This window comes from Syngnathus leptorhynchus, chromosome 2 (genome assembly GCF_054491065.1).
Source record: "Syngnathus leptorhynchus isolate UIUO chromosome 2, UIUO_Slep, whole genome shotgun sequence".
NCBI lineage: Eukaryota > Metazoa > Chordata > Actinopteri > Syngnathiformes > Syngnathidae > Syngnathus > Syngnathus leptorhynchus.
Window position 1 is genome coordinate 19299860 of NC_141196.1, and position 27855 is coordinate 19327714.

Genomic DNA, 27855 nt, shown 5'->3' on the forward strand with positions numbered 1-27855 from the left:
TTCATTGTTAAAAGCTAAATGGCAAAACAGGTTCATGCAATTATAAGTGAGAATGACATTAACATTTTAGAAGAGAAACATCATTTAACTTCAGACATTTGAACAATTTTACTCTTCCTTTCCAATATTGTGGAAACACTTGGAGGGAAAGCCCTTTTCGATTTCCATTGCACAAAGCTTCATTGCGGCATGGCTGGTTGAATCTGGAACCCTGTTCTCAATTCCATCAAACAACTTTAGTAACTAAAGATTATGAGCCAGGCCCATAATCACTGATATCAAACCTGCCAAATGTTCTTCTGGATGTGGACAGACATTGGGAGAGCAACTTGTTTTCATGTATGATCCATAGAACATACTTCATTCCTACTCAATCCATGAAAAACTCTATGGGGTTTCTGTTACATGTTGGCAACAAAAACTGCTGGGTGGCATTTTGGAACTGGATGGACAGATGGCACTACTTCATAAATGTAGGCATAACAATCATCCCCGAATGGAAAGAAATTCACATAAAATGTGAAAATGTGGATGAGAGTAAAACTTTGTTTCCACTGTCAAATGGGTATTATAGTTTGAATACAGACAATACTTCTGTGACACTATAATGAGAGTTCATTGTTTCTGCCTTCTGCTTAAGTGAAAGACCAGATCATTACAATAGAATAGAATTTATTTTTAAAACATAGCACTCATTTTAACTTCTTTTGTGTCTGTTGACTTGAAGCAGCAGGATTCCGGTTCTTGTGCTCGAAGCGTCTATGTAACCAACACAAATCATGCCTCTTACTACATTATATAAAATGCAGCAGGATATCCTTAAGGGACTTTCCACCATCAAGTCAGTTGCAGAGGCAAACTGTGTTGAATTAATGTCTCTGAAATGTAAAACGGAAAAGTGGAGGGGATCTATCCTGACATATCCTATTGACATTTAGCACATCTGTCGTGATATGCTTTAATGCTATAATATTATACTTTGTTTTTATTTTCCTTAGATAGTTTATGTTGAATTTACTTTATCTGTTACCTTTTAGCACAACATTAAAAAAAGATATAGCCATCATTAGTGGCATCCATCCATTTTGTGCACCTCCTCATTCATTCTTGTCTTGGGTGAGCTGGAGCCGATCCAAAGGGGTGTGGTGTCAAGCAATTGACAGAAAAACAAACACAACACATTCACGCCTATAGATAATCTAGAGCCGTTAATTAGTTGAACGTGCATGTTTTTGCAATATGGAGGAAGCCCAAGGACCTGAAAAAACTAGTCCAAGCACATGGAGACCTTGCAAACTTCATACAAGGCCAAAGGTGATATTAAAACCAAGAACACCCGAGGTAGTTGTGCAAATCATTAGGACTCCAGGCCATATCAATATCAATCATTATTGAATACAATCAGTGTTATTGTTCATTATTCTGCGAATTGAGCATTACGGCACTTGAAGCATATGAAAATCATAACTTAGTATATTTTTTGAGACTCTCATCTAATTGGTATTCATTTATTCTACAGTTACTGAAAATAATTATATGTGGTATAAAATGTTTCAGCATCATCACCAAGTATTTTTGTGTAAAAACAAAACAAAGCATAAAAATAGTATATTCCTACCTGAAGCAGTGACAAAATGTTTTTTCCTCCTTAGCCCATGCCATAAACCCCAACAATAGTTTTTGGAAATCTCTCTATTTAGGTTTGATTTTAGCAAAAGTAATAACAAATGCATCATTTCGTATTACTGGAAACCATGTGGCATAATGCTGTTTCGTTTTTTCCATGTCAACACATTATATTGGTGTGGAATATGAGCTTTATTCTTTTTTCCTTTTTCCATGTCAACACCTTATATTGCTGTAGAATATGGGCTTTAATTTTGAGGGGTTTTAATCATCATGGGGGTTCGTTTTTTACTGAATGTCAATCTTTGGAAGTTGTAAAAATTCAGTTGTAAAAGTTTTCATTCACTGTTGCCAAAAATCTATTTTGTTTACAGCAACAAAGTAACAGTAACAGTCAGTTTGTTGCCTGGCCCCAAAACACAGCCAAGTCGCCTAAACCAAACTTACTCTTCGAGCAAAATGTCTGCTATCTAACGTTTTCTAGTTTGCTAGACTGGGACTTTTCAACACAGAAAAAAACTTGGTGTTATTTTCTGTTACTTTTTGAGAATGGATAATGAGCAAATTTAGTCTCTCATGTTGTAAAATGTTCCACCTGATCAAGCACTCAATACATGACTGATTATTTTCTTGAGCAGTCTCACACACTAAGAGAAGGTATTCATTTTTCAGATAGGCCCTCAAAAATGGTCTCTGGGTGATTGGACACATACAATCTGGGCTATTCTCTTTTGGCTGCTCTTCAGAGAAAATACTTATTCTCTCCCGTATGCGCTTTACTTTGGTATTATTTTCCCATGTTAATGAGCAAGGCTCAATTTCCACTGTGTTACCTCATCTAAGACAGTATGTACCCTGACTGAGGAGCTCAGACATTTGAAGGAAATGAGTGTTTCATTTTCTTTCACTCGCTCTCTCTCCCTTCCTCACTGACTCTCCACAAAATCCAACCTTCCCTATCCACCTTTGCATTTGAATTCTTTTTCTCAAATTACCCTCTCACATTATGCGTTTGTCTTTTTATCTCCCTGATTTCTCACTTCTTTTCCACCTCCAAAAATTCATTGCGTTTCACCCTCGGTCTTATATGAACCTTTTTCCACTGAAGCTCAGGTCTCAGAAAACGTTATTTTCCACTCCCCTGAGAAGGATTGCAACTAACTGCTTGTTCACCTGAGCACCTTTAGCTTTGTAATAGAGTCTTCAGATTGTTCCTTTTTGTCTGGATATCTGCCCTGACACACACAGGCGCACTCAGACCAACACACACCACAATTGAAGGATTACCTTCCTACTGAGGCACACCTTTGCAAACTGATTGTATGAAAATTTACGAGACTTGCTTCAAATCCATGACACTGACTTGCTTGATCTGAAGCGAGTTGATAAAAAACAGAATTTGACACTAGCTAATCAATTTGCCATGAACATATAAAGCCTTATTCTCCCATTTGTACATATGACCTTGGACACTTGGTACACTTTTCCTCTATGCAAATTATCCTAGCCAGACGTCTGACACATCCACCGCATGATAATATTTTAGCCAGGTTTACACATACAGAGTTTATGTCATTTCAATGGAAGATGTCTGGTCAACTGTTCGAATGTGACAAACTATTCATATCTAGAAAATACTGTACGTTTAATCAGAACAATGAGATGCCTACTTTTTGTCATATGATTTCTCAAGATGAAGGCTCGGTTGTCTGTTTAGCACAGTATTTGCAATTGCTCAACATGTTATCAAAGCAACAGCTTGGTTGAAGCTGCCATGGGTTCAAGTGCATGAATGACACTCTAAACCTATGTCATCACAGCGCATGCATTGACAAGACACATCCAGGCTATTCCAATTGATCTACATGACTTCTTATCGAATTAGCAAAAAGAACATACCACCCATGTAAATCTGATTGCGGCTGTTCACTTGCTTGTACGAGTGTCTTTCCCGCCAAATGTACCAGAAAGAGGGTGGCTTCTTATTTGAATGCGGGAAAAAAACAACTTTCTTCATTTCCTAAGCAACAATGGACAACATAGTAATCGCAGCTGCTATACTGTTGTCATCCCTTAAGTCCTGCCAACTACGGGACCATAGAGAAGCACACAGCTGCTCGTGATTTTTGCAGTATTCTTGGCGTGAATGACTCCGGCTTGCAAACTAGGGGTGTTGCATTTTCTCAGATTGTTTGGTACACTGGTTTGGTACCTTCGCGGGGTGCTTGAATTTCCATGATCTCTGGCACACATAGGAGGAAAAATACTGAAGTTGAAGGTAGAATGTTCACAAGGCTTGATTTGTGAAGGAATGCCCACATTTTAGGGTTGTGCCACCCAGAGAACATATCTGGCATGAAGGTATGTAAATGACAGACTTAAGTTGTTGGGAGACGCTGTCCAGCCAGAAAAACACATTTCGCATACTGTACATGAGCAACAAGAACATTGAAGGTAAGTGATCTATTGAAGAACATACTACCAGCGACCTCTGTACTGCACATTACATAGTCAGTTTTCTAGCAATGCGTGAGTGAGTGAGTGAGTGAGTGAGTGAGTGAGTGAGTAAAGAGAGAGAAAGCGAGAGAGAGAGGGGGGGTAAGACAGTGTTAATAACAGACCCTCAGACAATGACAGTCACCAGGCCCTAATTAGGTTGTCATGCTGAGAGTGCAGGGAACGAGAGAGGGGGTTTGGGGGGGGGTCTTATTAAGGAGGATAGGTGTCAGACTGGCAGGAATGGGAGGTAGGCGGAGAGTGAGGAGGGGAGCGATGGTGGTGTGAAGGGGAATTTGGTGCAAACAGGCAGAGCCAGTGAAATACAGGCCAGGAAGGAAGATGCACTGGATGGAAAAAAAGGGAGAGATCTGCGGATGATAGGAAAATGGAGGCAGCTGGTGAGATAAAGAAAAGAAGCTTCTGTGTTGAAGAAAGAAAAGCAGAGATGGAGGGAGGGATGGGGAAGAGGCCGAAAAGAAATGCAATGGAAAGGAAGGCTACGACTACGCCAATTCACCTGATGTTCATTCTATGACAAGTTCAAATTGAACAGCGATAACTTAGTGTTGTTTGTCAATGTTAATAGTTGAAATGATTCCTTTTCAACCACTGTTATAAGGGGGAAGATATGAAATCAGTTGCAAAAACGAACATCTGCATTCCATAACTTATTGGATGTTACTCTTATGAGGAGCAGTATTTATGTTTTTTATACTTAGTGATTAGCAAAAAATCTCTATTATTGTAACTTAAAAACTTGCAGACACCTCAATTGGCAACCATATTTATCAAAGAGGTATTGATAATACTTGAAGACAGACACGCATATTTGGCAACAATATCACAAAGTATTGGCAGCAATGTCAATTTTGATCTGTGATGTTTCACCCAAGAGAACTGATAAGTGTTTCTGAGGCCACGTAGAGTATGTTACCTTAGTACACAAGTGTAGAAACCATTATCTTCCATTTCAGCAGACCTGAACCAGATAGAATCGTCTTCTTTACTCAGCCTATGGCCTGAGAAGATGATGGGTTCCTAAAGGGTGCAGAGTAAATGCATCGTAGGAAGGTAATGGGAAAACGGTTGTATTTGTAAAAATCAATTCAAGGTGCCTTAAATTTTTAGTGCATTTTTGTACACCCTTGGTAATAAAGGACTTTCTAAAAAGTAATTACAGCAAAGTACAATGAATACAAAAAAAAGATGTAATTTGTTTTGTTTTACATCATTGTTTTCTCTTGATGGTTTTATCTGTTTACCAAACCAATATGTCAACATTGATGTACAGATACAACGGCCGTTGAAACTGAAACCATAATAAAATGATAGTTGGACAAGTAATACTATGCTAAACAACATGACTCAAATGTATGGTTAGATTGGATTTACAATCTGTATAAGGAACAACACTCAATATACAATTTTTTGGCATCTGTAGGTTAGGAATGAACATTTGTGCCAATTATCTAATCAACTTGTTGCCTTTCAGATTTGTTCTTGCAAATCAGATTTTTTTTTTAATAACCTTTATGAGAGATTGGATCCCTTCTACTTTTATTACCTGTAATATCCATTTACTCCAGGAAAGAAAAAGTCAAACAATAAATTTACCTCAGCATCGCCTTTGTTCTTGTACCAGATGAGACGCAGTTTGGCGTTGGTGGCCATGGTGTAGTTGGTCCGGATATAACTGTAGAACAAGGCACATTTCACCCTTACTGGCTCGCCGGCCAGAACATGGTACTCCTTAAGATCCACCGACCAGTCGATGCACCCATCAACTGAGGAAAGAGAGAAAGAGAATACCACATTGTTCATCCAGTGACAGACACGCTGGTCATGTGAGAGGAGGGACTGAATAAAAATGATTTTTGTTGTCATAACTTTCTTCAATCTGTTCTCGTAAAAATGTGAGGGTCAGACTTGGTCAGACGCCATGAATCAAAAAACACGGTGCAGTGGCAGGCAATATGTAGATGGATAGCATAGAATTTTCTTCCATATTTTATTTTCTTTCTTCTCTTCTCAGGCTACTGTGAATCACATGTTTTTCTTAGTCTTGGGCTAAGTCAGATGCTTTCTGTTTAAAACGTGGGGCACAGGTACTTGCTGCGAGGCCTTGAATTAAATCTGTCCTGCCCAGAAGAGATAAAGCTTCTAAACAGTCACCCACCCCAAAATACCTCATCTGCTTCATATCCTTATTGTCCCTATCCTCTTTGTTTACTGGCCACAGCCGGAATGCGTACACAAGGGGCACAATGCAAAGCAGCTGTCTGTATTTCCTTACAAATGTCTGGTGATTGATGAGCAACCAAATGTCGGCCCGTTGGATTATATTATGCAAGTTAGTTTAAGTAAAACTGGGACATTGAAAATAAAACACCAACAACAAAATGGATGACGTTAAGAAAAAGAGAACTTTTAAAATACAATTTATGGCCTTTAATTCCCCATGGATGTAGACATCGTGACAACGAGAGAAACATAATGATTCATTTGATTGATGCTGCAGTGACATTTGCATGCTTCCATTTGACACTTCTTGGAAAAGCAGAATGAGCTGCTTTCTTCAAATTGCTCACACTGTGCAATATTAGAATCCATTAACAATTCTTGTGAAAGTGCTGAGTTTTTTTCTTTTCTTCAATATTTACCAACACAAAGCATTACCCATTGCAGTTACGATGCTGTTCAACGTCAACGTAATTCCGTACGTATATTTGGCTCGTACCTCGTTCAGTGAAATGTATGTGCAGTTAAGTCATTGCCAATGATTTAAGGACTTCATTTGTTTAAGACTGTGGAAGATATTTAAGACCCCACACTTAATTGGCTACATTTATAGATTTAGCAATAAGCATTAAGTCAGGGGAGATTTAGAATAGTCATGCACACACTCATACACGCAGAGTTTAATAGGAGTCATTCAATCTTTGAATCCCTTTTCACTGAACGCTGCTGCATATGTGACTCTGTAGAGTTATATTTACACAAACCTTGATTTACAGTTGAGCTCCTGTGGTGTTTTTTGAAACATAGAATATATATTTCCTTAATCTCCCCAATGCAATTTGTAAGGTATATATACTGTTTAGTGTTTATGTGATATTTCAATTCCTATTTTGTTATTATTCTATCTATATGTGATTGTTAGTTCTTGAAATAAATATGTTCAAATCACTTCCCGTATGTTACATTGCCTTGGAATCTTCACCCCAGACATTCTGGGTGGTGTGGGTACCGGTCCTTGTGTTGCTATGTCTCTTCTTTGCGATTAGTCTAGCTCCATTTAATTCTGTCACTGTCATAGTTTCTGTCCAAGGAATGTATTGTGTGTGCTCATGCATGTCATTGTGTCATTTATGGATGTTCACCCTTTTCTTGTCATTTTGTTTTTCGGGGGGAAAGGAACTAAGATTATTTTGGTTCCAGCCTTGATTCTTTCATTATATCTAACCAAATCTTGAGAAAATTTTGACAATCTTTCTACGAGAAGAAAGACTTACTCAGCACTTATAAAGATTTTTCACTCTGACCTTCAACACATCAAGGTGCAAAGACAAGTCTTGATGAGAAATACTTTCAAGAGACCTAATCTATTGTGCATTCTCTGAAAATACACACCGTCATCCATCTAGATGTACTGGATTTGATAGGACTTTGTAACCTTTCCCTTAAAGAAGCATTTATTCAATATATGATAATAGTAATCTGCATCCCTTCTTTTATACCCAAAACGAGTAAGATCGGTTAACAGACTACCTCAGTTTTTCTTGTTTCAGTCTCACATCTGTACATAAAATGTGCTCACTGCTAGCATGGTGTAGGTGTCTATTTGTATTTATCACTGTATATTCTCATGTCATTTGGAAGTATGTCAGAATAGAGCTTCTCTTTAGGGAGGGGCCACTGTTGTGGTGCTCACAGAGAGGATAATCAGAATACAGACCTTTGGCAACCCGAATGTAAAATATTTGGAGTTTAATGGCTTATTAAACACATCCACCAAGACTCAATAGATTCCTTGGTGGCCTTTACTACACCCCTGCACCTAGTTTGACCTGTATTGACCTGACATGTTTTGTGTAACACTCATTTAAGAAACACTTGCGCACACGCACGTACACACACAATACAATATATAAGAAACATCTTCATTTACATAGTGTATATAGAATAACAAAAGTAAAATCTCCATGGCAAAGACATGAATTATTCTTTATACATCGTGAGATGTCTATGTACTACATATGATTTTGAAAGGCATGCAAATGTGTGTGCATGTGTGCGCGTGTGTGCACGCGTGTGCGTGCGTGTTAAAACAGGGGAATTAATAGAGGCCAGCCAGAGTTGACCATTAGGAATTAATGAGCTGACAAGTATTGAAGGTGGATGAACATTTAGGTCTTGGTTTGACATGGGTCAGATAGACACTGACAAGATACAACATTGCTTTGAAAAATATGCACTCTCAGACTGTAGCGAATAGGCCATATGTATCTGTTGGCCATTACAAAAGTCGGATCAAATAGTAACTCCATCCTCAAGTGCTTTTTCACGTTCTTATGCACGAGTGGGTGTATTATTTTTCTAGTCACGGTTACGTGTAAGAATGCATGGATGACCACAGCTGTGTTTGAATGACTGGGTAGGTTTTAGCATGACCTGATAAACAATCCCCTGGAACTAAATCTGCACATGAATATTCCCACATCATATAAAATAATTATGTACTAAAAATATCTGCATTTACCATATGCCTTATTTACTAAGACCCCAAATAGCAAGCACTGACAAGACTTTGACACATTTGGTCTTGTTGTGCATTATTTCCTGAGATTACGATATTTCACTATGATCCTGAATAGCAGGCCTTGAGATGCATATTCATGCACTCAAACGGATCACCTGTATGTTAGCAACAAATGCAAAAGGGCAGGAGACTAATGTGTCTTTAAAGGATAGTTTTGTGCTTCGTTGGCATTTTTTTTTATATGGATTTCTTTGGGGGAGAATCAGAAAGTGATGTTTAAAGTGGTGGAATTGGATGTATTAGTGGAAGACAAACAAACATACAACTGAATTACAAAAAATAAATGTATCGCTCGATGAGCTGAAATAACCCAGCCGGAAGTAAACGTGAAAACAGTGACAAAAAAAAAAGTTTCTTCATGCAGGAGGGTCAAAATGTCACGAGAGTTATTCGAGGTAACATTGACAAAAATACAAACAACTCTTTTCAAACTGTTATGCTGGCAACCGAATTTGCCAAATTTCTGCGTCGTCCTGTAACAAACTAGTTAATGGCGTTTAAATATTTATTTTTGTGAATGAAACCGCTAGCATGAGTTTCTCATTCATGTGACAAATGGCAAAAAATGAAAACCATTTGCTCAGAAAGAACATTTCCTCAGCTTTAGGATGGCTGCCAGATAATATTTTGTAAGACATTGCAATAACCGACTTGGATTTTATTCTACCCTGGGCTACAAAGCAGAGCCATTTTAAACTCCAAACGTTGTGGTGTTTTAAATGAATGTGAGGCTTTTTTATTGTACCGATGCCTTTTTCCTTGTTGCATGCCAGTGGAAATGAAATTGTTTTTCACAGTAATATCGGAACAGCATTGAACAACGGCTATAATATGAGCTACTAACCAATTCTTAACCACGTACAAAACAAATTGAGGATTGCTGATGTTAATTATTACAGAGATTTTTTTTTCATAAGTAAACATTTCTGAAAGTGATTAGACAACCAAAAGCTGCTGGAAATATATCTCCTTTACATCTTAACATGAGTGATTTTTTCCCCCCAAACTCAGAGAGCATTATGTTGTTGATTCAAGCAAATTCTGTCACTTGACTTCAGCTGGGTTACCAATTTAGGCAACCGCCACCTCACTCAGTGATTGTGAGGAGGGGAGCCCTGCCCTCACTCTGTCTGCTCACAGACAGGAGATTCTAATTAAAAACTCCAGCGAATAAGTCCATCATTCGTCATACTGTCAGTTTCAGCTTGTGCACCCAAATTCAATCATCATAAAGTTTTCATTGTTTAATACCAGTCTGTTGAATAGTGAGGGAATGAGGAAGGAAGTTTCAAAAACATTCGGTGCACATACATGCTTCTTTTGGTGTAGTCTGAGAAATTTAAACCAACCAAAATTGAATTTGGTCGGCTGCGGTCATAACAATTGTAGAACAATAAATAAAATACAATATAACTGACTCCCTTTAAAAATTACAAGGGAATTATGAACTACACGTAACAATGAGCATAGTAGAGAACTGCCTAAATTAGCAAACTATTAGAATGCAAAGAACCCAATCTTTTCCCCCTAGGAATAAATTCCAGACCCAGCTACGTTCCCAAAACATGGTAAGGCCCCAGAAAACAAAAAACAGGACTAAAAGCAAGTTCAAGACATTTCAGTACATGACAGCATAAAAGCAGAAACACACTGTACTTTGCTGTTACGTTCTGTCAAAAATGCTGCCTTAAAACTTCATGCAAGATTAATGCTGAAAGACCAAGTAAAAGTGCAGATCCCATGCTAAATCTTTGATTCAAGAATCTAAAGGCTCAAAAGAGCAAGGACTTTAAGAATTATATGAATATTTATAAAAAAAAGTTCATGCATTTACCTGTGCAGTTGATTCAAGGCCACGCTTCAAGACAGCTTGGCTAATACAGTACAATACGTACATAATAGCCATACCGAATATTGTAGACACACTGACTTATTGCATAGAAAAGGCATCTGGCTCAAGGAGGTGTCTATGTTCATATTCATATACATTTTAAAGCAAGTCCTGGATGCTGAAGCTCACACCACAGTACAAGTGATAAATTGATGATGCATACAGGAGCAAATTGCACTTTCATTTTTACGCCTGCCTAATCAAGTATTAGTCGTGTTTTAGTAATTAAGCTTCAATGCTGTCCTTTCCCACAAAGTTTCTATTACTTCTGTTGCATTCAAAACAAAAGGGTTAGTTGTTAACATGTTTTCTTTGCTGAGAAAGACGGGTTCAAATGGATATTACACATCGCTACCAAACAAAAACACCCACAGATTTACTTGGGAAAAGCACAAGTCTTTGGCCCATCAACGTAATTTTTTTTGTCACAGAGGCCTGTGCACCTAAAATGAATTAATCGTGATATCCTTTCAAAAATTGGCCATTAATCAAACAAAATCACAGTGTTGAATTCATTAGCACTGATGGTTAGCTGAAAGAGTCTCGACACTACTGTTTATTAAAGGAAAAAACACTTATTACGACACAATAAAATACATATATAAATATATCCATCCATCTTCTTCTGCTTATCTGGGGTCGGGTCGCGGGGGCAGCAGCTTTAGGAGGGACTTCCAGACTTCCCTCTCCCCAGCCACTTCATGCAGCTCATCCCGGGGGATCCCAAGGCGTTCCCAGGCCAGCTGAGAGACATAGTCTCTCCAGCGCGTCCTGGGTCATCCCCGGGGCCTCCTACTGGTGGGACATGCCCGGAACACCTCCCCACGGAGGCATCCAGGGGGCATCCTGATGAGATGCCCGAGCCACCTCATCTGGCTCTTCTCAACGTTTAGGAGCAGCGGCTCTACTCCAAGTCTCTCCAGAATGACCGAGCTTCTCACCCTATCTGCGGAGGAAACTCATTTCGGTCGCTTGTATCCTGTATCTCATTCTTTCGGTCACGACCCATAGCTCGTGGCCATAGATGAGGGTAGGAGGATAGATCGACCGGTAAATCAAAATTTGCCTTTTGGCTCAGCTCTCTCTTCACCACGACGGACTGGTACAGAGTCGGCATTACTGCCAACGCTGCACCGATCCACCTGTCAATCCCGCACTCCATCCTGCCCTCACTCGTGAACAAGACCCCAAGATACTTGAACTCCACTACTTGGGGCAGGATCTCATCCCCGATCAGGAGAGGGCATTTCACTCTTTTCCGACCAAGGACCATGGACTCGGATTTGGAGGTGCTGACCCTCATCCCGACCGCTTCACACTCGGCTGCGAACCGCTCTAGTGAGAGCTGGAGATCATGGCCTGAAGAAGCACACAGCACCACGTCATCTGCAAAAAGCAGAGACGCAATGCTGAGGTCCCCAAACCGGACACCCTCAACGCCTCGGCTGTGCCTAGAAATTCTGTCCATAAAGATTATGAACAGAATCGATGACAAAGGGCAGCCTTGGCAAAGTCCAACCCTCACTGGGAACGAATCCCACTTACTGCCGGAAAAGCGGACCAAACTCTGGCATCGGTGATACAGGGACTGAACCGCCCTTATCAGTTGGCTCGGCACCCCGTACCCCCGAAGCACCCTCCACAGAACCTCCCAAGGGACACGGTCGAATGCCTTCTCCAAGTCCACAAAACACGTGTGGACTGGTTGGGCGAACTCCCATGCACCCTCGAGGATGCTGCTGAGGGTGTAGAGCTGGTCCACTGTTCCACGGCCAGGATGAAAGCCACACTGCTCCTCCTGAATCCGAGGTTCGACCTCCCGACGGACCCTCCTCTCCAGCACCCCTGAATAGACCTTACCAGGGAGGCTGAGGAGTGTGATTCCCCGGTAATTAGAACACACTTCTTAACTTCTTAAAGAGGGGAACCACCACCCCAGTCTGCCAATCCAGAGGCACCGTCCCCGATGTCCACACAATGTTGTAGAGGCGTGTCAGCCATGACAGCCCCACAACATCCAGAGCCCTTAAAAACTCCGGGCGGATCTCATATATAAATGTATGTATATTTAAAATTGTTTCTTTTAAGAGATCCTTGTCTCCTCGCCACCAATTCCACCAACTCTTCCCCCACAGTGACGAGTGTGGCCACAGGTCACACAAAGCTCAGAATAACAGACTAAAAGAGCCATCACTTCAATAAAATCAAACCCTTAATTATCAACTGGACTTTCAATAATTACTGATCGTCTGTGGAATAAATGATAAACCTCTGTGATGTACTGTAAGAGCAAGTGTGTTCGTATTTCAGTGGCTCATAATCACGCAATAACTGGTTACGAGTCTCAATCATTAGTTTATTGATCTTATTTTATTACATTGGATTTTTTTTGCATTATTATACACAGAGTAGCAACCTCGAATTTCATTGCACTGTTTGTCAATAAAGGTTCTTCTTCTTATTCTTATTCTGGAGATGATTTCCAGATGATCAAATTAATGGTAATTTTGAGTTAGTAGTGACAGTCTCGACCCTCTTACAGGCCAACATCCAGTCACAATGTGTATCCTAGAAATGTGGGTGGTTGTTAATTTTGATTAGATCCTGGTACATGTTTGTAGGTCTATGAGTAGAAAGACAATACTATAAAACACAGACAAGAATAAACAGAGTATGAAGAGTGATGTAAAAAAAATGATGGAAATGAGTCTGACTACCTTGGTGTTAGGGTTTACAAATTATCTTGATCGTATGATTATGTTGGAATGTAGACTAGAATTAGTAACTTTGTTTGAACCTTTTACCTTTCCTTGACTCTGAAAAGTTTAACCATTCAGTTGTTGAAACTTTCCAAATGGTGTGGGAACATTCTTGCTTAGTTTCTGTTTCCACGACCTTGTAAAACAATGCGCTGGGACCCTCCGCACTGATTAACCAGTTGCTGAGGTGACCACCAAACATGTCCAATGTTACCCCCACCCTACTTGTTCTCAATAAATATGCTCTTGTAAGAGACTAACGGCAGACTTTGTTCAAACATTGCTGTACCTACAGTAACGAACAAATTCTCCACTTGCAAGTGCTTAAAGGGCATACTGTCTCCCGTGTGCTTCTTGCAAAATAAGTTAGAGTGGGAACACCTCTAACATTTGGTATGCAAAACACTTTGTCTTCATCCACATTAGATAATAACATCCCATACAAGAATTACATTAATTCTGTCTTACAAAATTTGGTGTTGCTTATTAAGAATACCATTTAATTAGCATGATGTGGTGTAGCTCCACACCCAAAGAATTTCTAACTGTTGTAAAATAAAACCCCTCTGACAATGTCAATCAAACTGTATATTAGCTCTGTACAGGCGGCACATATTCCAAAATAAGTTTTGACACAAATCTTTTCTAACTGCTTAGGCAGTTTTCTTTTTAAATGTCTTTGTAACCACTAAAAGTAGCACATTTAGCTGGACTCCCAATTAATTTGCACACAGTTGCAGGCTGAGAGGAGCATGCTTTGTCGCCTCGGCAGCGGATGAATATGACGGAATATTGGCTGATAACTATGTAATAAGTTTTTTTTTTTAATTTATTATTCACATTCTAAAATGGCTTATCTTAACTAGACTCCTGCTGTGTATTTCAGTAAAAGGTACAATCCTGAATGGAATAATGCAACTTTTAAAACCCTTGTTGTTCAAAACCAAAGTTTTTGGCCCTGACGGCTGCTCCTCTTGCTGCTTTATTATCCTCGTATTCTACTCTCATGATGACGAAGAAGAAGCTCTGCCGCCGGAAGTAGTCATGGCAACTTACTTCGCTTTGACCAAGAATATCAACAAAGCACACAAACTATAAAAATTGCACCCTTGTCTAAAGATGCCCCATTACAGTTGAGGGAAGCATCCGGGCAACCCCACTGCCCATAGATGGTGTGATTAAGAGCCCAGCATTTATCCGACGACTGTTTTGCGCAGTAGAACAATCCACCCTATGCTTCTCTGTCAAAGAATTAGAGGCTCAGCGTTCGACTGTGTAAAAGTGTTGTGGCACTGCAAGTTGAATGAGATGGAAGTTGTATCCGTTATATGTGATAAGTACCTGATCCTGAAGAAAACATGACGTTATCGACATTTTCACAATGGTGAACTTCATAGAGAAATTGCCACAGAGTTACACGACTGCAAACGATCTGTTTTCCGCATTAGCTCTTATTTTCACATCAATAAAAAAAAAAAGTAAAAATTGTCTCAGGTTTTATGAATGTCATTGCATGCGCTAAATTAATGTATTAGGATCCTAACCTTCTTCCAGGTATTTGGTTAGAGTTGCTATTGTACGACGTAATTCGGCATACCACTGTAGCAGACAATTTAAACACTCCTCACCCACCTCATTTTTTTAAAAAACATGTTCCTATCGTCTGCAGTATATTTTTATATACAGACTTCCCTCAGCCCCATTTGTCACAATGTTACTGGGATTTAGAGCACAGAATTTCCCATATTTGTCAGTTACAAATGCGCGCGGACACACGCAGACACACACGCGCACACACACACACACACACACCCACACACACACACACATATAAGCATCCCACTGGCCTTCCTCGTGCTTGTCATTAATAAAGAAATTGCTGCACACCTGCTCACTGACAGCACCCAGCAGAGAAAGAAAATGGAAGTGAGATATTTGTGTGTCTGTGTGTGTATGTGTCATATATATATATATATATATATATATATATATATATATATATATATATATATATATATATATATATATATATTACATTAACCAATAAACTTTGTTTTTATTATGCCATGGGTTTAATAATACTGTAAAATACAGGTCCTGAAAATAATTGAGGATTGACTCTTTGATGATGCATCTATCCTAATTATTATGAAGAATCATTAGCAAAATCCGCGATACTGGCCTCATCTTTACTCTGTATCGGACCAATACCAAAACAGTCAGGATCGCTGCACTTTTACAGAATTATATTCATCCACAACTCCCAAGAGAAGTTTCCAGGATTTGCAGGCAGGAAATGATGTCAGTGAATCACGCCTCTGTGTGTCCGTTTTCATTCTCATTTGATGAGAGTTGAGTGTCAGATTTCTGGGCAAGAGAATATGCGCAGATAAAATGTGCACAGGCTCGGACATGTATAAAAAGATTGACACGCAAACGGGAGAACATGGCCCTGAGTGCGACTAAAAATGAAACACTTATGATAGAATCCAAATTGGGATGGAATGAGGTTTCTCAACTTCCTTCTTTCAATCCTTAAAAATACATCTAATCCACTTTCTCCACCTTGTGTCTCTGCTACCCTTGCTCCATCATCTCTAGAAATTGATTCTGTTCTTTAAAGTTTAGTTGTTTTCACATTTGGTTTTATGGAACATGTAGAAAATATACTCTTCAGCATCCTTTAAAAGTAATGTTCTTTCTGAAATAATTGTAGCACATGAGGCACGTTGTATGAATGAGTGTGTCTGTCTGTGCCTAGTCAAACCATGCACACAAGCGACAATGGAGTGATGGTCGGTGAGACTGTGGGATGGAGCAGCTCATCTCCTCGGCAGCTTCCATTGCGACTATGCAGCTCCACACTGCTCACCCCTCAGATGGGGAAGGACCTAAAAAAGTGGTCTAAAAATTGTCTGCTCTTCACACTCCGGACGGTAAACCACAATCGTCGGAGCATTCCCTCACTGCGGTCAAAATAACAAAAAAAGTTTAAGGAAAAATCTATGCAATCTGTCCTGGAACGTCTGCACACTGCTGGACCTGGCTGTAACTTCTGATAGGCCCCATCAGAGGACAGCACTTGTGGCCATGGAGCTCGCAAGATACAACATCGACGTTGCAGCTCGAAGCGAGACCAGACTACATGGAGAGGACTCCTTGACTGAAGTTAGTGCAGGGTATACTTTCTTCTGGAAAGGGGTCTGTGAAGTTAAAACAGCTGCAGCGCATCCTGGAGTCCCCTATTGGCATCAATGAAAGGCTGATGACATGGTGCATTCCCCTGGCAAAGAAACCCTTTGCCACACATCTGTGCTTACGCACCAGCTCTGAATGCTGAGGATAACACAAAGGAGGATTTCTACAGAGCTCTTGACACCATCCTACAGAAAACACCGGCTTCGGCCAAGCTCATTCATGGGAGAGTTCAATGCTAGGGTGGGCACGGAACATCTAGTATGGACTAAAGTGATTGGCCAGCACGGAGTGGGGAAAATGAACAACAACGGGGTTCGGCTTCTCTCCCTCTGTGCAGAACATCAGCTGGTCATCACAAACACCATCTTCCAGATGAAAAACAGGTTTAAGACCACCTGGCAACACCCCCGCCCAAAACACTGGAATCTCCTGGACTATGTGATTGTCTGTCAAAAGGACATGCAGGATGTCCTCATCACCCGTGTCATGCGTGGAGCTGAGTGCTGGACTGGCCACCTCATGGTCAGATCAAAACTCCGCAGAAGCATTTAAGACCAGCGTCCAAGGACAGCTTCAAACAAAAGGCTCAACTGTGCAGCACTGAACAGCTCCACCACCGAAGATAACCTTCGGCAGCTCCTTGATGAAAACCTTGGCAAGATCCCAGAGGAACCAGCTGACTGGCCAGCTCTGCGTGAGGCCATTTATAGTGTAGCCTCAGAGGCGCCTGGCCAGTCAAGGAAACACCACCAGGACTGGTTTGACTGCAACTCAACTGAGATCCAGTCACTTCTAAAAAAGGAAACATGAGGCCCACAAAGCTCTCCTGTCCTGCCCCACATCTCTCACCCTTAAAGACACCTTTATTGCAGCAAAAACAGCAACCCAGCAAGCCCTGCAAACAATGGAGGACACCTGGTGGGTGCAGAAGGCACACGAGATCCAAAACCTGGCAGACTGTAACAACACTCAGGCCTTCTACAATGCCATCAAAGCATTGTACGGCCCCAGGAAGCGGGCAATTGCTCCAGTCCGGTCGGCTGACGGCTCCTCACTCCTTAAGGACCGCCATGGTATCCTTGCTTGCTAAGCAAACCATTTTGAGAGTCTTCTCAATCACACCACCCCTGTCGATCCACACATTATGGATAATATCCCGGACCCGCCACCAGTCATGGACCTCGACACCCCACCATCTTACTCTGAAATCCGGCAAGCTATTGCGGGCTTAAAGAACAACAAAAGCACTGGACCTGATGGCATCCCTGCAGAGGTTTTCAAACATGAAGGGTATTATCTCAAACGCTGCCTGCACCTCCTGATCCAAAACATCTGGGAACATATTACCCTCCTCAGGATTGGGAGAATGGCAACATTGTCATCATCTACAAGCAGAAAGGAGACAGAGCAGCCTGTAAGAACAGCCGAGGAACCTCCCCTCTCCATTGCAGGAAAGGTTATGGCGAAGATCATGCTGAGCAGGCTGGTCGAGCACATCTTGGAAGCTGTGCTCCTGGAAATTCAGTGTGGCTTCCGGAAAACTATATCCACCACAGACATGATTTTTGTCTCAAGACAGATAATGGAGAAGAGCAGAGAACATCACAAGGACCTCAACATAGCCTTAATCAATCTCAGCAAAGCATTCAACACCATCAACCGTGAGTTGCTCTGGAAACACCTCTCCAAACTAGGCATACCACTCAAGTTTCTTTGAATCCTCCAGCAGCTGCATGTTGGGATGCAGGAGCCTGATAATTGAATCAGGTGTGTTTCACGAGGAAAACTTGGAAAATATGTAGGAATACGGCACCCAAGGACTGGAGTTTAACACCTCCGCAATAAAGCCTCATCATCCTTCGGTCGCCTACGCCGCAGAGTTTTTGAAAACCGTGTCTCTCCACTCTTCTCTATGGGGCGGAGTCATGGACCCCATACCGGCAACACATCAACAAGCTAGAGGCCTTTCACATCCGCTGCCTACAGAAGATCTTTGGCCTGTCCTGGAAAGATCGAGTCCCATTTACAGACATCCTCAAAAACACCAACTCTGCATGGAAGCGACCATGGCTAAGAAGCATCTTCGGTGGATTGCCAAGTCCTCTACGGCCAACTGAGAGGTGCAAAGCGCTCTGCTGGGGGCCAAAAGCGGCACTTTAAGGACTACACCAGTGCGTGTGTGTGTGTGTGTGTGTGTGTGTGCGCACGTGCATGTTTTTGTGCCAAAGCAAAGAAATGTGTTTTTATAATTAGGGTAGATAGAGAATAAAAAAACAAGTTAATGGCTCAAACAACATTCAATGCCAAGCTGAAATGAATTGACTTGCTCCAAAGAAAAACATGTTTTAAGCCTGTTTCAGCATTTCACGCGTATTTATGCACTAATGCATCTACTAGTGAAGTACAATAATTGTTTGTGAGTATTTTTTTTTTTTTTAAATGAAGAAGCACTGTACAATTTGTGACTGTAATTTTCCACTATAGATAAAATATATTTGCATTGAAGTGGCAAATGGCCGCCATTGCTTTTGATTTTGTTTCTGCCGGTCCTTCCGAAGTCTGGGTTTACAGTTAGGAGAAAACTAAGACACCCAATCAGCAAGCCTCTTTCTTATTTGGTCACTACCTGTCTGCTATTCAACTTTCACCCACCCCCACATCACACAGTGCAGGAAAGAACTGTCATATTGCTTCAAGTGTAACTCCCTATCTAGATAGCAACACATTGTCACCAGATGGGAAATTTAACTCAGGCGCACAGGTGATTTATCTGTGTTTGCACAAATCCAATCATTGCTTTCTCATTGCTCCATTAATAGCACTCCCACTGTCACAAGCTCTTTGTTTTGTGAAGTGCTGCACAAATTATCATTGGTACTTAATGATGTGCTTGTAATTGACACCGCAAATGTTTAATAATTTATGCTCTCATTACAAGGAGCGTTTTGTTTGTTCACAAATGCATGTCTTTGATGCAATTAACGTGACAAGTGATCAAATTTTAAAGCGCTCAATCTATATACTGTTCTCTCGAGCTGTTTTGTTTTGAGGTGCTTTGAATCAATTACAGGTTCATAAACTCATTAAATATATCACGTACCTGAGGAATTTGATTTTTGTCATATTCCGTGTATATATTTCAGTCAAGAAGTTAGACTTTTCATACCTAGGTCAGAGTCACGTACACAAGATTATGTACTGATCAAACCAAATGAGTTATCCACGTTGCTTGTCTCGTAGGAGGTGTGAACATGACTTTGCAAGTCTTTAAACATTTCCGTGGCCAAGCACAACTTGTAGGCTGTTTAAGTGAGTAATGTGAGGCATACATGGACATTCTAAAATATAACCTGGAGTTTTGAATATAGCAAACTAGTCATTAATTACCATTGAAAATTTGCATCATGGCAAATTCACCGATTAACATTCATGTGAAAGTACAAAAATGTGGCATTCTATGAAACCTAGGTGGTAGACCCACTTGTTTTAACCTCTGGTAAATGATTTCAGCGTACCTATTAAATATTGCACTGGACTGTATATCACAGCCAACATGAAGTGCATATCAAATAGGATCGCTTTAGTGAATGGCAAAACTTAGATCTTGGAGCTGTTAAAGTCATGGAGTAGTTTGTAACTACTTTGTTTTTATGAGAAGTGGTTGTATTTTCAGAAGATGAGGCTGTATTTCAGCAAAAAAACACATCTTATGGCCAAGAGTTACAAAGCTCTTTTCTCAGCTAGTATCACATACATCAAATAGCCCCTTGAAGAGAAATTGAACACCGAGAAACATTCAGATGAAACATGTTGAACATCATATGACAGTGTGCAAAGAGTAATAAAAAAACGGCTTCATGGGCACACTAGACATCCAATTAGTCCTCATAATAAAACTGAGGGGCACCTCTGAATTATATTAGACAGGACAAACTGAATTCATAGGTCTTAGTATTCTAGTACATCTAACTGGGAGTCCCACTGTCACAGAGTCTAAATTTATATTAATTAATGGGAGACCAGATTATCATATCATTTTGACCCTCTAGTAGATTATATTTCAATTATAATGATTCGGGGTGTAACATGTCTGAAATGTATAGTTAAAATACCCAAAGGTGTTTCAATTGAGACTTTTATAGAAAACATACCAAAAAAGTCAAACTTTGATTGTTTTTCACAAAACTGAACCACATTTTTGATTACATCACTTTTTATTATTAATTTAATTTAGAAATAAATAATTTCTTTAGCAAAGGATGCAGAAGCTATAAGCCAGCATCCAGAGATGTTTAAGGCAAAACAAATGATAATTTTGGTCAAAATATGACATTAGCCACATTTTTTAAAAGTAAAATGTACATGTTTGCTCACTGATTTATTTTCTTCTTAGTAACACTATGAAATGAAATTTGAAAAATAATTTTCAGTTTAGGCAGCTCGGTGGCACACTGGGTAGCACGTCCGCCTCACAGTTAGGAGGGTGTCGGTTCGATTATACCTTCGACCCTCCCTGTGTGGAGTTTGCATGTTCTCCCTGAGCCCGCGTGGGTTTCCTCCGGGCACTCCGGTTTCCTCCCAGATCCCCAAAACATGCTTGACAGGCCGATTGGGCACTCCAAATTGCCCCTAGGTGCGGGTGCGAGTGTGGATGGTTGTTCATTTCTGTGTGCCCTGCGATTGGCTGGCAACCGGTTCAGGGTTTCCTGGCTAACTGCCCGATGACCGCTGAGATAGGTTCCAGCACGCCCGCGACCCTCGTGGGGACATAGTGGTACGGAAAATGGATGGATGCATTTTCAGTTTAAAATGTAGAAGATGCGGAAAAAAAAGACACGGCGTGTTGACATAAAGAAGCTCGAGTTGGTCATTATCTGTGGTCTCTGTGACAACTGTTTACTCATGTCGATTGAGAAAGAGAAGCGATGAACATTGTACTGTGCATTTATTGATGTGAAGAAGCTTGGTCCAGGTACTTGTCTAACGTCTCTTGTCTTTCGAGTCCTTAGTACGGTTTTCTCTCGTGGGCTTTTAAGCTCCTTGTGAAAAATTACGGTAGGCAGTGGATTTGGTTTTAAATGTTTATAACCAGACACACAACTAAGCTCTCTTATGAGATGAGAGCACAGCCGCAGGTCTTTGAGCAAGTGGACTCCTCCAACGGCATCCTCCCACTTTTTTCTTAACTTACTTTGTGACGAAAAGCTTTGGAGGCTTACCTTCATTTCTTTACTCCCCTTTGATCGAAATGACAACTAAAAGCCGTGCAGTGTGGCATGTTTGCTCCTTTTGCTGATGCTAGTAGTTGTTTTGCTGTGCTTGGCAGTGGGCAGCAATGTGGGATGCAACCAAAATGTTATCATCCCAGAATGCATTGACCGCGTGGAAATATTGCGGCATATCAATTCAAGTTTCTACAAAATGTATTCAAATGCAAAATTATTTTCAAAAATGTTAAATCTTATCTTACTAACAGCTAAATAAATCATATAGAGCAAACATCATTGCAATCAGTGTTCCTTTCATGAGGCTGACAATATACGAAATTAGGCTCGATTCATCTTTTATGCTAATGAGTGTGCCTCTGTTTTCAGCACTTTTTTTCTGGAACTCATTTATGGAACCAGAATGTGTGGCAGGAATATAATATTTTCAATTGACCAAAAATGGACAGAGACATCCCCCCTTAGAGTTTGTGGATCGTTTTTGCCAAGGCTAAATAAACTTGTCTATCAAAAAGTCACAAACATCCAATTTCACTCCAGGCCTGTAGGAGACAACAGCAAGGGTGAACAAATATCTTCCTTTATTTTTATTTGTGATAAAATTAAGTGGGTTCTTCCTCTTTCTGTGCTTCACACCTCTTAGGTCAATTTGGAGAGGATTTTAACCCAAGATTTTAAGATTTAAGATTTTAGTTTTGTAAACGTTGAGTCAACAAAGTATTCATTCTAAAAAATACATTCAAAACATGGCATTTACTCACTTGAGGGAGGTGCCATTTTTGCTCTCCAGTAGCAAGAATATGACGTAAGTACATTTGTCCAGTTTATTCCAGAAAACCAGGTTTTGACACTTGCTTACATGAACTTGACTTCTGCTTTAAGTCAATGTCATTTTTGAAGACAAAGGTAACGATTTACATTTTGCAGGGAGAAGAAAAAATCATTAAAAAAATGTGCTCCAGGATAGTTCCGCTATGAAATCAAGCATGAAGCTGATATGGTGATAACATACAATAATTATTCTTCTCTCTTGCATAAAGACAAAAGCTTAATAGCAAACCAAACATTGGTAAATAAAATAAAATAAAATAAAATACTGAGATTGACATTAACAGTTGACAAAGCAGGAGGTGGTGTAAACAAAGCAATCAGTCACTGGACTTTTTGTTGGCAGATTATTATTTTTAGTCAAATACTCCTTGCTTATTTGGTATTGAAAATGTAAAAAACCTGTGTTATTCTGGATTTATTGCCTTCCATTAAGGCATCTTTCTGATTTCTACACATATGAGCAGGGACACATTATAGAAATCATTGCATTTGCAGAGCCTTTATCAACTGCCAGCTGCTTTGCCAATTGATGGGCCTATTTTTGAAGAGACTGCATAACATCTTAAATTGTTACTTTTTAACTTTTTTACCAGGAAGATTTCTTTTAGAAGAAATGAGCAGATGCACAGAGACAGCAGAGAAGAGCTACAGAGAGTGATTCTCAGAAGGACTGCGTAAGAGTTGCAGACACTGCACTTCTAATCAGATAGGAAAAGCCCCAGTCATCAAGGTTTAAGCTCAATGTATGTGTGGGCGTTCAGGAACAGTCAGCGCACACTCTTGAGTGTGCCACAGTGTTTGCGTGCGAGCATATAAAGGTACGGTACGTTTATAAAAAGCACTCCACTGTATGTGTGGGAGGGCTGCAGTGTGTGTGGCTTGTGTCACTCAGCTGATGAGTTAGTGTGAGACACAAGCTGTTAAATCACTGCTGACGCGTAGCAAGTGAATTTTGAATAATTTATGAAGATGTAAGATCAGATCTGCACATTGATGTATTCGGCACTGAAATTATGGAAGAAAACCTTGAGATTCAAAAATGTTGAGCTGTTCAAAAGCTCTCAAATGCTTAAAATGGATCATATAATAGGACTAGAAGTGAATAAGTGAATAAGTACTTCCCCGGATTAATACAGAACTGCAAACTGCTGCAATTGTGTGTGTGTGTGTGTGTGTGTGTGTGGGGGGGGGATTATTACTCTTAATATTTACACCATTACTCATAATTTCAGTGATAGTTTTTTTTTGTTGGATGTGAGAATAATGTTTGGAAAGTTAGAGTAACATTACATACAAAACAACAATTGCAAAATGAAAGGCTCTTGCCACCTGCACATTCAATAAATTAATGGAAGCAAGCTGAAATCTTAATAGCAAAAAGAATGACAGCTTTTCTAAAGCTGTAGCAGGAAATATGTAGTAGCATTTTACCTCAGCACAACTAATTAAAAACTGATATGAGATTTGACAGAGATCAACTGGACACAGTTAATAGGATCACATTTGTTCAATTATGGAGAATGTGCCATCTCGATGAGATCTGGATGAAACTTGCTGACATTGCAATTTTTGATCTGGAATACCAAATCAAGTTTCTTTCGAATCCGATTCAAAGGAAAGCTGTTTCTACAATTGGACGATGATTGTCTGGAGCCTTAAACGAAATAACATGGTCATCATCATTAGAAGTGATTTTATAGAACAAAATGAAAGAAACAATGGACATGAAGCTGCATAAAACAAACCAGCCAGCAGTACTCAGCCACAAGGTAATTTTTCAAGTATAGCAAATTTTTAGGAGGCCGACACCGACAGGCAATTGTGGTCTGGATTCCAAAACGTAATGTTAATTTACCATGAGCATATTGTGCTTCACAGTGAAGTTTCAATAATAATCCTTTCAGTAAACACATCAGCACTCCTAATCGAGACTCCCTTTGGAAAAGCTAGTAGTTTTACAGCAGCAGAGTCTAAAGGGTTGCCAGTTCAGAAGATGATGCACAGGCCTGCAGCTATATTTCAAAAGAGTCTCCACAGATGGTTTTTCATCATTGTTGTTTTTGGTATTAGCAATGCTCACATGCATTCTGTGTTTGGTATACATTTCAAAAGCAGAGTGACTGCAGCAGAGGTTGAACGATGGAACATTCAATGTGGCACAACCCGAGGGACGAGCTCCCTCTGATACTCACATACAGTCCATTTGTGCACAAACAAAAATGACACAATGCCATATGGGATGTTGGACCTAACTTAAACATCTATCTTTAGTGACATCTCTTCCCGTGTGTGCATGTGTACATGTCAGAAGCAGATTGAAATGGTGCAATGAACACAATTGGAGTATTGGACATTTACGTTTGGGCAGTTTTGGGAGCAAAATTCAAGAAGTTTTGTTTTCGGGCCCTTACTTTTGCATCGGCTCATTTATCAGGCAGATGGCAGGACATCTGGGAACAAACACAATCATTTCAGGTGGTGGGACGTGGACATGGAATGAAGACAAGTGAATATTTCAGGAATTAAATTAAGAGATACATTTGTAATTTAGTGATTGTTCCTTAAATTGTTACCTTTAACAAGACAACACATGCTTGACCCTTCGATGACATGTTTGCATGTGAGTTCATTCTATCCTATTGGATGATCACATAGAGACAGACAACTCCTCATCACTCTCAAATTCATACCTACTATTTATTTGATTTCAATAGCCATATAGGCACCTGCATTTAGATTGTGAAGTCAAAATGATAAAGCACAGATTTGAACTATATACAGTCCCATCTGGAAGGTTCTCAAACGTCTTCGCTTTTTGCTATATGCCAAAAAAAGCTATTTTCCGGACTAATAAAGGTTATAGTATATTATTTTGCCTCATTTTATCCGGAAAAAACAAAGTTTATTTCCAAGGATGTTTTTTGTAGTAATAACATTAGGTAGTCGTCGATGATATTATAAACTCGTATACTTTGGTGTAATATAATATATAATATATGTTTGGCTTTGACAGGAAGCAACATTTTTTTATGTTCTAAATTGAATGCATTCCAAGACATTTTAGGGTGCGACTCATAAATATTTGACAAACTGATATGCCACTTGAAGTTAAAGTGTTTAGAAGATTTTTTATTTATTTGATTTTACAAAGAGGCCCAAAGCACGATTTAGATGAAAGGAGCTGTTAATCCCCAAGTTGCCTAGTTAGATCAGGGATAAAATCAAGACATTCTCATCTCCAGAAAACGCTTGCAAAATATCAATAAATCATCTCATGGTTCAGCAATGGCACAGCAAGATCTAATCGGACAGCAGCGATTACACACACTCTCTTTCCACAGCTGCAAAATCATACAAAGATGATAAAATGTTATGGAATGGAGGAGAGGAGCGGTGGGGGGATGTGGGGCAATGGGGGTGGTCAAAGTAGAAAAGGGAACGGATGAGGATTGAAAAATTAGTATTGGAATGGCGGGAAAAGGCAAGATAAGATAAGTGGAGGTTGCAACAGCAAAGAAATTTGTGAAAACATCCATCTTCTGAACCGCTAATGCTCACTAGGGTCGCAAGCATGCTGGAACACAAGTGGATAAAAGGAGGAAGAGAACCTAACCTTGTTGTTAAAGTGTTCTATAAATATATTTGAGTTGAGCTGTATTGACAGAGCAGGGAGAAATAGGAGAAGACAAAAACATAGCTAGAAAGTGAAGATAAGAAAGTGAAAAACAAAGGCAGAAAGTGAAGATTAAGAAGAAAATATTGGGCATAAGGAACATGAAGAAAGACAGAAAATTGTCAGATACTGAAAGGCTAATGCAAGAATAGTCATTCAAAATGTCACCTCCTACACAGTCTCCATCTGAGTGGTTATTAAAGTGGATTATAAAAGCAAATGTATCGCTCACACACACTTTCATGGCAATGTTGTGATTGATTGTAGAATCTCATGAGCTCCAATACAAGCGCTGTAGCAAGCATTCTGCATTTTACAAAGGTAATACATTTCAATGCTGATTGACACAGTATTACTCAAATAATGTGTTTATTAATGCCAGAGTAGTTTGTAATAGCGTCGCTAAATGCCATGTAGGTAATTAAACTTTGTTAAAGTTCGATCCAGTGAAATTCTCCATTATTGCCAACTACACCCTTAAAAAACAATAAGTACAAAGAAAATTGCTCACTTACACACATTTATATACAGTATATTCTGTATCAATCAAAAAACATCACCTTTTTGCCATGGCATCATTCTGTATTGATTTACATTCGTATACCAAGTGGTCGGCAGTTGTGTACATGAGTACCATAAATGTATTCACACAAACATAAACAAATGCAGTATGCATGCATTCAAAAATGCATAGAAATACGGATTACACGAAGTCAGTTCTCTGTGAATATGCAATATGCATGAGAGCTGCGTAGCCTTTTAAATGAATAGGGTACATGTGGTGAGTGCGCACAACACACAAACCTGAACTCTGAGTGGGTCTTCAGTGACATCATACATTTTAATAAACCTGTATGATGATCTGAAAGCCTGACTTCCTACCCCTCAAACTGGTAATCTGTCAAAAGGTGAGTTCTGTTACTCCTGAGATGAACTCAACGGAATTCCATAATAACATATTTACACTAAGAGTCCACACACGCACACACACACACACACACACACACACACACACACACACACACACACACACACACACACACACACACGCACACACACACACACACACACACACACACACACACACACACACACACACACAAACACGGCGGATATTCAAGCGTGGGTTAGATTATTTAAATAGGTCAGACCTATGTGCCCATGAATGAGTGGGTGCTGTCTTTGTTTTCGTGCAGAAGGGTTGTCACACCTGGGAAAACCTTCCATTTTTTTCTGCATAAGTGCAGCAGCGCTCCATCAGTGTGGATGGACACAGTATCTTGTTGATCTCAGGAAACAGCTTTGCATGCCAGATAAGGCTTGTTCAACACCTG

General features: G+C 39.9%; 1 protein-coding gene across 2 annotated transcripts in view; it reads right to left on the bottom strand.

Moving 5' to 3' along the window:
- il1rapl2 (interleukin 1 receptor accessory protein-like 2) overlaps nt 1-27855 on the bottom strand; it is a 246409-nt gene that overhangs the window by 79239 nt on the left and 139315 nt on the right. For both annotated transcript variants that reach the window (XM_085906100.1, XM_085906101.1), the window contains exons 3-4: nt 5740-5909; nt 5060-5163 (exon numbers count right to left, since the gene is read on the bottom strand). In XM_085906100.1, the coding sequence (XP_085762226.1) occupies nt 5060-5163; nt 5740-5909 (274 nt within the window). The remainder of the gene's footprint in view (nt 1-5059; nt 5164-5739; nt 5910-27855) is intronic.